This window comes from Micropterus salmoides, unplaced genomic scaffold (assembly GCF_014851395.1).
Source record: "Micropterus salmoides isolate LMB-PRFRI ecotype aquatic unplaced genomic scaffold, ASM1485139v1 Ms_hic_scaffold_22, whole genome shotgun sequence".
Lineage (NCBI taxonomy): Eukaryota > Metazoa > Chordata > Actinopteri > Centrarchiformes > Centrarchidae > Micropterus > Micropterus salmoides.
In genome coordinates, this window is record NW_024041373.1 from 21669997 (window position 1) to 21683280 (window position 13284).

At 43.2% G+C, this 13284-nt stretch overlaps 1 protein-coding gene across 1 annotated transcript in view; it reads right to left on the reverse strand.

The window, feature by feature from the left end:
- Positions 1 to 13284, reverse strand: part of lrpprc (leucine-rich pentatricopeptide repeat containing) — a 59505-nt gene that overhangs the window by 29368 nt on the left and 16853 nt on the right. The window contains exons 15-23 of the mRNA XM_038737034.1: positions 12276 to 12303; positions 11555 to 11612; positions 10533 to 10639; positions 9451 to 9528; positions 9193 to 9264; positions 8802 to 8915; positions 8573 to 8703; positions 8163 to 8248; positions 3881 to 4088 (exon numbers count right to left, since the gene is read on the reverse strand). Coding sequence (XP_038592962.1) covers positions 3881 to 4088; positions 8163 to 8248; positions 8573 to 8703; positions 8802 to 8915; positions 9193 to 9264; positions 9451 to 9528; positions 10533 to 10639; positions 11555 to 11612; positions 12276 to 12303 — 882 coding nt within the window. The remainder of the gene's footprint in view (positions 1 to 3880; positions 4089 to 8162; positions 8249 to 8572; positions 8704 to 8801; positions 8916 to 9192; positions 9265 to 9450; positions 9529 to 10532; positions 10640 to 11554; positions 11613 to 12275; positions 12304 to 13284) is intronic.

Below are 13284 nucleotides of genomic sequence, written 5' to 3' on the forward strand. Positions count from 1 at the left end.
ACAAGAAAAAAGTGCAGAAATCTATATGTAATTAACGTAATGTGGTTTATATGCACAATCACAACTGTTGTGGCACGGTGCATGTGGCTTTTTTTTTTATACTGGAGCCATTTCTAAACACTGTAGCCAAGTCATTTTGGTGGATGTTTCAAAACTCCTTCTCCAGATTTGTTTCATCCCTTCTATCTGTCCACCTCATTCATTCCTCCATCAGGCTCCTCCACAGCTACTACTTATAATCCCTCTTTCCTAATGAGACATCTTAAAAAAATCCCATCACTTTTGGCAAAAAAAAAAAAGGGCTTGGCATTGCAATTACACCCCCTCTGCCTTCCTCCCCTCTCCCCCCCTCTCTGCCCACCGATCCACCCCAAAAAAAGAGCTAAGGATGTCGAAAGACGGATAATTTCCCCTAGGTACAATTTAACTGTCACTTTGCGTTGCCATTTACTGCGGCGCACAGCCCTGTTAATGTCCTCAACTTTGCATGTCAGCCACTTTCCAGCCAATTAAGCCCTGGAAAAAAAGAGCGCTTTGCTCAGTGGAAACCTGAAGGATTAGACAAGAAAGCTCATTTGCCCCCCCCCCCCCCCCCCGCACCGCACCACCCAACCTCTGTCCCCCTCTTTTATTCGGAGGACATCGGCAAGCCTGTTATCAAGCCACTGTCCTTGCGTGGGGGAAGACGAGGTGTCTGTGTCTCGAAAAGCAAATGAGAATGCGATCATGAAACCACTGGCCCACTGTTACATGAAGAAGAAAGGCACCTACTAATGTTTGTCAGTCGGTCAATGCTCACATGACGTAACCATATAGGGGAAACCCATGACTGCGTGTGTCTAAAAGTCTTAAAGCTATATTTATTGATTCATTTGGCGTCTCAGAGGCAGTTGAACAAGCTGAAAACAGAATCTGACAGATTATCACATTATAATGTGGGCATACATGTTAGCTAACACTTGCCTACAGTATTTACACATCTAGTTGTCACACAGCAACGATAGCATTCATTTGGAGTTGTGTTTCTGGCCACCTGACAAAAAACGTCCAATGTTCACTCTCCTTTTAGCTCTGCTTCTGGGCTCCATCAACTCCTGAGATAAATTTTGTCTCTTTAGCTGCTAAATGCTTCACTATGTTCACCAGCTACTTTTCAACTTTGTCGGCCGTTTTGATGCTAGGCATATTACATATAGTGGGTTTATCAGAGCTTTTTAGCTGAAACCGTATGCCTCCTGCAGCAGGAATCAAGGCTGATGAGAGCAAAGTCTGTGGGCTGGAAAAAAAACAAAACAATGAGCTTTAAGAGGCTAAAAAAGCCCTGCAGAGCAGTAGAGACAGCTTTTCAGAATACACACAGTCATGGTCAAGTTGAACAGCTAATGGAGCTGTGTTGAGCTGGAGCAATCTTGTGACTTTCAACATCTTTCTTGTCCTTGCTCAGCTGTCTTTTCTTCTGTATTCTCTATTTACTTCTATATTTCACCTCTGGCTGCTTGCCTTTTATTTATTTATTTATTTTTTTAAACCTTTTGCCTGACTGTTTTTGAAACTGTTCTTATGAGCAATGGGATGCTCTTCTCTCACTTCAGGCCTCACCTAAACTCCACAGCCTACACACAATACAAGACAGTAGAAAAGAGTGGAAGCGAATTAAGTATTTTTCCTCCAAGCCGCCATCAGCTCCCAACACCACCCCCTCTTGTCTATCACCACAGTTTATCTGTCTTCTCATACATGTCCTGCTAGCTCTTCATTTTGTTGGACTCATTAGCATATCATGTCACTAATCACTTCCCTACGGATGTGGCACTCTGAGCAACCTGCCAGCTAGCGTTGTAGCAGGTTAGCACACACAACACTGAGCGGACGGGCACGAACGGGGCTAACGGGGCGGCACATATGATGGGCTGTCAAGGGCTAATCTGCCGGAGAAGTGTTCATTAAGTCATTAGCGCTGACGCAGCGATGAGACGGGTGCAGGCGGGAGTGATGCCTGCTTTGTCCTCTTTTATCGCTTCCCTCCGTCCCTCCTCCTCCCGGCTGTCTGTCTGTCCGCTGACTGACGGAATGAAGAGGTGGATGCAAACAGATGAAGATAAAGGATAAAGAGAGGAAAAGAGGAGAAGAGAGCAAGGAAATAGATTCAACTGGAGGGCAAAAGTCAAGTATTGTGGTACTCAAACCTGCCCTGAGGCTTGGCTGAACCACTGCTGGAAGTACATGTTAAAACCGCTTTACATTTTCACAGTTTTTATGTATCTTCACAAGAGATAAATTCATGAAATTATTTATTTAAGCAAATGAAATCATTATTAGTTACATTTAGTGGGATGGGGGGCAAAGCTAAACTTTGACAGAAAGATTCATTTTTTAACCTGTTGTTACACATCAAACTATTTAAGGCTATTCAGGGCCTGAGAGTAGAGATGAGCCATTCAGTCATTTTCTCACTCCTGCATGAAGGGATCTGCTCAAATTTAAATTAATTAATTTAAAAGTTGGTAAAGAAAGGGTGAATGAAAGGAACTTAAGTTAACATGTTGCAGCTAGACACTAAAGTGGACCACTCTGTCAAACAAATTTTATCTGCACATCAGGTTCTACCTTTAATTCGTTGACTGTTTCCAAGCCTTGACAACCTTGCCAGCTAAAAACACACAAATGTACCAATAACACGAGAACAATGATGATAGAATACCAGCAGCTAGGTTGTTCACTTGTGTTCATTAGTGTGTGTTCACTGCAGTATCATTTGGAGGAAGTACAACTGGCACTTGATTTGTGAACAGGGCTGCGGTAAGCTGGTGTGTGTATGTGTGTGTGTTTTGGCTGCTGTTGATGACCCAGGAGTAAATTAGCCTGCTAATCTCACAGAGGCAGTGATTAACGAGTGAACCTGGAAACTCTGTTTGTGCCAGAGACCAGACTTACAGCAAAACAAACAGCGGCAGGGGAGCACTAGTGTGTGTGAGAATCTGAGCGTGTGTGTGTGTGTGTGTGTGTGTGTGTGTGTGTGTGTGTGTGTGTGTGTGAACGAGTTTCATATGCAAAGGTCTGCCTCTACCACAGCATGTTCACTAGAGGTAAACAGTGTGTATGAAAGCATGTGCAGGGCGTGTGTCTGTGCGTAGTGCGTAGTAGTGGGCCCCTAACGGCGCACTGCGTAGCTGTGGTAAATCCAGCAATTAGTGCTCTGTACATAATTAACATGCTAATGAGTTGATCTACTTAAAAGCTGCTCTGACAAATAGAACACACAAATATACACTGAATGACACACACATACTGAATAGAGTTGAGGGGTGGGGCAATACCAGTGACCCCACAGCCAGTGTTTAGTAACAATCATTTCCAGAAGAAGCATCGATGGCTATCTCTCTCTCACACACACACACACACACACACACACACACACACACACACACACACTTGCACCTTGGAGTATAGCAGTGGGTGTTTTAGGAGATCAGGGGTGGGGGCTCATGGGAGAGGTTGCAGCTGGCGAATTCTCAAACAAACAAAACCTGGCTCCAACACTGCGCACACACACACACACACACACACACACACACATTTAAATGAGCAATTTCCACATCCTCTCTCTATCTGAATCGCTGACCCAGAATGTAACCTCAGCTATGATCATAGGGAGGGATGAGTGACTCATAGAGACACACATACATACACACACCTGGCAACTGGATTTGGCACATAAAGACACAAAACTGACAACAAAAGTGAGCTGGTTGGCTCGTTAGTGGAGAGCTTCAGCCATCGAAATAAAAACCTACCGTAACACAACCGGCTGTTTCCAAAGTGTGTTTGTATGATTGTATGAATCAGTGTGACTTGTTAAACAGTCAAGAGTTTGTTTTACCTGTCCAGGTAGGCAGTAATTAGGGGCGAGCAGAGATTGGCAGTGGGCTTAGCCAGCCCGAGGGTGAAGATGGTGTCTTGCAGCCTTCGGATGGCGGGGGCGCCACCCTTGGCCACTACGGTGTTGAGCGTGTGAAAGAGCATGGTGACGTGTGTGTCATTCATTACCACCTCCTTCTCTTTCATCTCCTTCAGGATGTCCACCGCCTCTGTGATGGAGGGAGAGAGAGTTCAAGAAAGCAAACGCCAATGTGAAGAAACATTTCAGTAGCACTACTTCCAACAACTCTCAACATGTGTGATGCTTTGGTGTCCTGAGGGTGTAAGCCTCTCAATCAAAAGATGAAGTGATGGCGAGAGTGATTTAGAGGTAAAGACGAAAAGGACGAATGAAAACAACAAAAGACAAGGAGAAAAAGAGATAATGCAGAGACATGAAGGAGAGAGAAAGTGAGAGGTGGGCAGAGCTTGGCTAGGAGAAGAGTAGGGTGTGTGAATATGATAAAAGGCCCCTTTAGCTAATTCCATGTGGGGAAAACAAACCCATATTAAAACAGCATTTTGCACCCAGCGGGGATGCAAATCCAACCCCGTATAATGCCAACTCTGCGCTAATTGCTACTTGCGGTTTTCTAAACGAGACTACAATTACCGGACCCCTACAATGGAGGCCGGCTTTTTGCCGTGGCCATGTAGAAAGCACTTGGGGGGCTAAATTATAGGTATGTGGCGACAAGGGGCCGCCATGGCCCCAGTGAGACCCCAGTAAGCGGGCTGAGGGGTGGATCAGTTTGGTCAAGTCCAGCCGGTAATGGAGGGCTTTTACTGGGCCACGCGCCCATCTGGCCAACACTAGGGGCTAAATGGCGAAAAGGGAGTGTGGGTGTATATGTGGTGTATCAGGGTAAGGTAATTAAGATGCGTTTACTGTCTATTTAGTCAGCTGCTAATGGGCTGACAGCGATACAGCCGCTCTCCACCACAGACACTAATCTATACAGCATGACCAAGAGGAAAGGAGGAGATGGAGAGATGCAGAGAGACAGAATATATTTGAATAATGTGTATTAAGCCTGTCTTCCAACTGCAGGGCAATACTGGCATCTTGTTTAAAATTCACTCAACTAAAATGCTTGCTCCTTACGTTGGTGAAAAATTGTAGTAAACACAAGAGACGAACGCAGAAAAGCAAATAAAGCTAAAGTGAACAAATATGGGTCTAATGATAATAACAACTTCATACCTGGTAATATAACAGCCCCCCAAACAGGAGTGTCACTCTCTATCGGGAACACACACACACACACACACTTGTGGGCTGAGGTACAGGGCCACTGGTGAGTGCTTTGGCATCCTAATTTCAGTCTGTCTCTCCATCTCTCCACCTCTCTGTGCCAGTTGTTATGGCGAAGGGAACCAAACGCTGTCATAGATTTAATGGGACAGGGGAAAATAGAGGAAGGAAGGGTGGAGTGGGGGTGGCTGGCATCGGAGGAGACACAGCTAAACGGTGGGGATGGGGGGATGAAATTAAAAGGAGGACAATGAGAGGGGGATGAAGCTTGTCAGAGGGATAAGTTTGGTTAGCTGGATGAGGGCTTAACAAGAGTGATGAAGAATGGAAAAGGGCAAACCTTGAACCTGGGTTCTCTATCACTTGTGTAATGACGTATTGCACTTTTTTTTTTACCAATGCAATATAAATTACTGGATCCTAAAAGGGCTGCAATGTTAGAATAGTAGACATTCAGAAAGCCAGTAACCCCTGCTTCCCTTTTCCTGTACTATGACGTAATTTAGTTATTAATTAAACAGAAACAGACTGAAAATTATACAATTAAGAGAACAACTTTAATTGAGCACTGTATTGGTATTCCAGGCTAAGAGGTGGCATTATAAATGTATCTCTGGTAACTTTTAAATAAAAACAGGAACATCTACTAACATAAAAAAACACTAAAAAGGCCTGAATAATCCGATCACAGATGGCGGTATCAGCATTAAACTAAAGCCCTATAATGACTTGACCTGTTGTCAAGTCTGTACTGTTCATCAGTTCAGGTGTAACTTATTCTCACTCTCTGACTCTGTGTCTTTCTCCATGTCTCCCTCCCTCCTCCTATCCATACCTCTCTCCATCACTCTCTGACAGACCCGCTAATCACTGAGACCAATGGCTTGGAGTTGATCTGCCCAAATGGAGCTAGCTAACATCGCTTCGTCCACCATCCAAAACCCCAGCCCCCCCCCTCCATCTCTCCCTTTATCCGTCCGTTTAGCCAGTATGCATATCCATCAGCTCAGCCGAGCATCGTGGCCAGCAAAGCGAGCCAGAACACACACATCAAAAGATGGGGAGGCAGACAGGCCAGGTAAACAAACATCACACAGCCCAATGGTTCATCTAATGTTGCATGACTTGACTGCTAGTGATGTCTCTTTCCAAAAACACACACACACACACACACACACACACACACACACACACACAGCATGAAAGATGAGTCCAGGCCCACCTAAAGCCAGAACAAGTTGTGTTTACCAGAGTGGGAGGATGGACAGATTGAGGCAGAGGGGCAAGGGTAGGTCAAAGAGACACTTGGTGAAAAAAGAGAGGTGTATTTAAAAAATGAAGGGAGAGAAGCAAAGGAAGGAAGAGGGGGTGTTAAGGGTATGTATGGCAGGTTCACAGGACTAATAATTAAAGTACGGTACGAACACATTCTCATATGAGATTTACAAAAAGGGGATCTAATAATATGGTATGTGTATCAGCAAGTTTTTAAAGCCTACATTTTTTGTTTACATTTTTTTAGGAGCAGCTTTTATTTTGTTTTCTTTCACATTGTTTCACAGAAGAAAACTGGATTTTACATTTGTATTTGTTTTTCACTGCCCCTAAACTGTGTGAGATCAAACTGACCATGATGCAGATGAGGAAGTCATTCTAAAGAATTGCAAAAGAGCAATGATGGAATGAAAGGTGACATAAGGGTAAAGTCATAACGGCAAAGTACTGTAAAAACAAAGTTGCCTGGCGAGGTGGGATGTGGGGCTTTGAACCAAGGGCAAAAACAACGAAGCCATTAGAGAGGCTGAGAAATAAAGCAAGATGCCAGGAGACATGATCTTCAGCTGGGCCTGGTGTGTGCTGGGAGCCAGGCAGACCAGCGTCTGGGTGGGGACAGGCTAACATCAAGGTTAGCCATGTGTGCTAATGTGGCTGACAAGCGTCCCCTCCATATGCACACTCTGGCTAATGGCAAATGCGTTAGCGCTGCCTATACACACCCCAAAAAACACACACACACACACACACACACACACACACACACACACACACACACACACACACACACACAGACGGACACACCAACTGTCCTGCCCACCAAATGCCTTTTGCTTGAATTCACATGCAAATTTGCGTGTCTCTGCTTGTGTGTGTGTGTGTGTGTGTGTGTGTGTGTGTGAAATGCTCAAGCACGTCGGCGGACATGATCTGCAATTAACATCAAGGCGGATTTCAATAATTCTGGAAAAATACACACAGTCCTGTAATTTTCCCCCTCTCTCATTTCTCACTGATGCGGATGTGTGTGAGGAGGGTAGAATGAGAGAACGACACGCTTCCAGACAGAGCGGGGAAGAGGGGGTCAGATAGAGAGACAGAGACGAAGACAGAAAGACAGAGCGAAGGGGAGGTGAGGGGAGGCGAGGACAGACAAGGGAGACATTTTGCCTGTCATTGTGTGCAAAAAGCAGAGCGGTAAAACTGATGGTAATTGGGTCTTCGATGGGCTAAAGGAAACCCACCGTGGCATTCTGAAAATGGCCAGCTAATGTGGTTTGAGGGAGGTGGTAGAAAGACACATTGTGACAGAGTTGGTGACACACACACACACACACACACACACACACACACCTGTAGGCCCTTTTAAGTTCAAGCCTGATCTACTCTGATCCGGCTTACTGTCAAGAGAAAAAGTAGCAAGGGACTAAGAGCTGGTGGGATTAGCCAATTAACTAATAAGTCAATTGACACAAAATAAATAACAATTTTGAAAACTGATCAACGAGTTTTAATTCCTTCAAGCAAAAATGCTATTGGATCTCTTTTAGTTTTGGACAGTTGTCCGGACAAAACAAGTAGATGCTACCTTGTCTCTGAGAAGGTTTGTGTGCATTTTTTACTCTTTACATGTCACTTTAGTGGCTGAATGATTAATCAGGCACACTAAACAATAATGAAAATAATCATCAGTTGCAGTCTTAGAAGAACTTACCCTCCACTCTCCCATTTGTGGAGAGGGTCTTGACCAGTGCGATGTATTTACTGGCATCCAGCGCTACTGATGAGTCCTTGCGACTCCTAAAGACAGACAGGGTGAGAGACAGACAAGATTAATGTATTCTGCTTACAGTAATGCAACTCATATATTTTAAATTCTCCTGTTGGAGTTCAGTCTGATGCTGGAACCAGGTGGTGAGTGAAGAGAAGGAAACAAGAGAGGATGAGGGGAAAATTTTCTCTGTTTTAGCCAGCCAACAGAGAGGCTGGACCCTGCATTAATGTCTCCCATAATACCACTCAAGTTAAACTTTAATGGCCTACTACTTCGTTGTTCACAGCGCTGCCTTATGCGTGTGTTTGTGTATATAGAGTATTTGTGTGTGTGTATCCTGCTACACTCACATTTCCCTCTTCAGGTTGATCGCCTCCTCCACATTGTCGTGGCGACAGCACTGGTTGATGAGGGTGGCGTAGCCGCCAACTGTCATATCCTCCTCGTGCTGCTGCTTCAGCTCAAGGGCACGCTGCAGGTTCTGATCAGAAAAGAAAACTCTTTGAAAAAAATGACAGCCAAAGCAACTCATTTCGAGAAATAGATGAGGTTTTATGAGTAATCCAAACAAAGTCCTACCTCTTCAGCACAGAGCGTCTGGATAGCTTGTTTGAGAACAGAGCCTAATGGTTTGTTCTCTGCTTTCAGTTCAGCCAATTTCTTCTCAAGGGCCAACACCTTACCCTCAATTCCCTGATAGAGACAAAGAGGTTTTAAAAACATGTACATGATCAGATACATACATACATACAAACAAACACAACCCTCATGTGTACATGAGCTCGAACTTATAGACACAAAATACATCTCATGCATGCACACACATCTAACCGGAAGAGTTCTGTTTTAAGTAAATTACCCACAGTAATACATTCTTACAAAATGACACAAATAATTAAATATTAAAGTAAGTTGCATCTCATAGTATTTTAAAATATTTTGTATGCATTTTTCACACTATCCTACTTACAGTGACACGGGAAACAGCTGACCCAAAGCCATTGGACACTCTGTCGTTGGGGTCCACCAAAGCAATCACATCCTGACACACACACAGTTAAAATTTGACTTCTATATCATTAGGTAAACTATAACAACAGAACAGAAAATCTAAGTAGTTCAAATACATCCTCAGTCTAGTCATATTGTGCCTTTGGCTGTTGAGTCTGTCTACTCGAGCATCACGAGTGATATACATGAGTAACAGACGGGAGGTCAGGCTCTATACCTTGATGAGCTCTGGGACGTGGTATGACTCCAGAAGGTTCTTGATGCCTCTGTAGATGTTTCCTGAAATGGTTACGTTCTGCAGAGAAACAAGAGGAGGAACATCAACATAAATTGTCAAACCATTGTGTGTTAAAAAGGTCAAAAAGGTTGAGAGTTTGAGCAGAAGCTTAAATTAACTCAGTCATGGTTTCATTTAAAAGCTGTCATGGAGATTGAGTTTGAATTTGTAGAGAAACAAAAACAAAAGCTGCATTTAGGTGTTGTTGGAAATACTGACATATCAACTGGAGAACACACAAATGACCAACCTTCACCAGGAAGTAAATATCATTCAAAAAGTCAAATGTTTAGGGTATCTATTCTGCTAAGTTGTGACTCGTAGTGACCAGCATGTAAAATGATACGAGTATGTTGTTTGTCCTGCTTTCTGGAGAATACACACTGATCTTCAATAGCCAATATAAATTACTGTTAATGAAGGAATCACTAAAATATTTTCATTCCTGCATTAAAGTTTATTGAGTGCTCATCTATAACGAGGGCTTCTGAGTGTCTGTAAACACTCATATTTACTACACAGCATCCTGAGTGAGATGATGAAATAAATTGTTTTATGCGAGGAGGATTTGGTTATTAACATCTCATTTTGGAAGTTGTCAGTGACCCAAAAAAGGTTCCACGTCGGACCAGGAAACCCTTTTTACTGAACTCCAAACAACCAGCTAAGAAGTAACCTTTAACTGAAAGTGTAAGGCCTGAAGAGATCTTCCACAACATGTCTGGATGCCCCAACTCAAACCTTCACTCTTCAGAAATGGAGCACAGAGAGGAGGTCATGTGAGTGTATTCTCCGTGTGTGTGTGTGTGTGTGTGTGTGTGTGTGTGTGTGTGTGTGTGGTGTGTGTGTGTGTGTGTGTGTGTGTGTGTGTGTGTGTGTGTGTGTGTGTGTGTGTGTGTAAGCTCTTTTAAAGCAGGATTGGTTATGAATGAACTGGATCTGTACAATATATATTAGGGTATGAATGTGTAGCACGTGTGGATGTTTGTTTTCAGTAACCTCATCAGTGTGCGTGTGTGTACCTGAGTCTGTAGTTGATTGAAGTATCTCCTCAGTTTGTCTTCCTGTGCTTTCACCTCTCTCTCTGACATGCTGTCGATCAGATTGTACAAGAAGAAGGAGGTCGCTTCTGGAAACACACACACACACACACACACACACACAGTGAGCAGTTGTCTTGGGAATACATTTCATTTGCCACCGTGTCAGTCACTGCATCCATTTGTGCATTTATACAATTTTTCTGTAACCTCTGCAGAGTGTGTGTTTGTGTTTTCTTTTCTGCTGACAGAGGCTGCTTTTGGGCTGGAGTATGAGTGAATGTGCGATAGCTGGCAGTGACAGCTTCCCCTTACTTCAACTTTCTCTCTCTCTCTCTCTCTCTCACACTCACACACACACACACACACACACACACACGCAGATGTCCCTCTAATGGGATGCGACGACGATAACAGTCTCCATCGCTCCCACCAGCACATACACCAGTTCCTGCGCTCGAGACTCTCCATGACACACACACTGACACGGAGCGACATTAACGCTCCACACACACACACACACACACACACACACACAGACAGACTGGAGACGCTGTTTAGCGGTGACACACACACACACTTTTAACTACTCAGCGCTTTGTCAGCAGCCAGGCTGTATTTCCTACGACGGAGAGAGCAGGTCTTTCACTCACTCACACACCGACACACACACACACCTGGACATAAACACACACAGGCTTCATGACGAGAAGTGGGCTGGTCAGCAGTATTCTGCTACTGAGACTGAATGAGAACACACACACACACTTAGACACTGGGCACTTTTCTGTCATCCGAATTATAGTTGGAAAGTGACTGAGACAAAAACTGCAGTCTGCAAGTTTGAATACTGATACGTGATGGATGATACACCCACACCCACACACACACACACAGGCGTCCTCGCTTCTCTCTCTTTCTCACCTACACAAACATCTTGCATACAAGGACACCGTCAGACATGAATGTGCCAGTAACAGCGTTGTGTATAAATGTTTCCTTACCAGCAGGGTTGGAGCTTCCTTTGGAGAAGCGCTCATCTTTGTACAAGAGCTCAGTAATCTGGAAAAAACAAAAGCTAATTAAATACAAACATACTCCCAGCCGCATAAGGATTTTACTTACTCCACAGTATGTATGAGAAAGGATTAGGGGTTAAATTGCCCTTTAGGTTATCCAATCCTAAACATTTATTTTTTGTCTTTATTTCTTTTCATCTTTTAACATAAGCATTTTGTAGTAGTTTAAATGTTACAGATTTTAATGTGTGTGAATGAATTGTGTGTTTTTATGCAAACCATCTGGCCTAAAATTGCCTGAAGCTGATCATCCATCCTAAACATTTCTTTATTTATACGCTCAGTGTGCCATAAGAAGATTTAGATAAAAGGCACCAGATGGCATTTGTCATATTGTATATTTTTTGTAAATGTAACTCCATCTGCAGCAGATGGAGAATAAACTGGTTATCATAGCTATTTTGTTAAAAAAAAGAACAAGCTATCATAGAGACACCTAAATTCACATAATGACTTAAATACTAAACAAAAGAAGTTTAAGAGTTTAATGTGAACTTTAAGGATTTGAATTTTTTACAAAGTGTTTTTTTTTATAGATTTAAGCTCTTTTTCTATATCCTTTTTCATATTTAAAAATCCTTTTAGTCTGTACTGGTATGTCATTCTCCAAAAACACTCAAAAGATGTGGCCACATTCACGTCTTACCTTCACCATGCTCTCCACATCAGCAGACCTGCAGGGGGCAGTAGAGGACAAGACATGAGCAACCAGTGGACATGCACCACCAGTGGGTCAACAAGACTCCCAAAATGCATCTCTAAAATAAACACTTCCACCACACACATTCTTTTAACATGGATTTATTCTCCACAGCTTATTCTAAATAACAATTGTTAAGAAAACACAAGGTCTCATTTTAACTCTCCCCCCCCCCCCCCCCCCCCACACACACGATCATTCTAAAGTTGAAAGTTGTCAGATCACAATTTTCGCTATATATCTCTATGAACTAAGGATTTAAATTGAATTTGTTGTTGCGCTTATTTCTATTTCCACAACATAAAAGCATCAGGGAGACAAAGGATGCAAATATTGTTTTAAAACTTTGACTGTATCAGGAGAAAAATCTATTTCTATAAGATTTTGGAATATTCAATTCCCTGCAGTACTACTTACTGTATCAGGAACAAATGTGGAAAAATATTTGCGATTGATCAGTTTAGAAGATTAAATACATTTTCTGACAGCAAATGGGATTTGATTCAAGCAACCATAATACTGACAGTGTAATGTTGCCATAGCAACTGAGCTGACAGTGTAGTTCAATACAATGCGGCAAGACAGAGCAACAGACATTTCAGTTCGACACTCTTAGTCACACAGTACAAGAGAGGAGAGACGGCAGTACAAAAGCCTGGGAAACCACAAAAGAAACACACACACACACACACAGGCTAAATGATGACAACGTGTGACATTTCTGGCGTTGTCAGCTAGTTCGTGGAGAGGAGGGGAGATGAGAGATGAGGAGAAGAGAGAAGAAGAGGTCTTTAATGATTAAATTATCCCCTGACCTTGTCTTTGACAGGGGCAGGTCCCGCATTGCAATGACACGGTGCTCACACACACACACACACACACACTCCCTAAGTGACAAGCCCAATTATGACCCTGTCAGGCAACCTAATTGTCAGAACAGTGTGTATGTATGTGG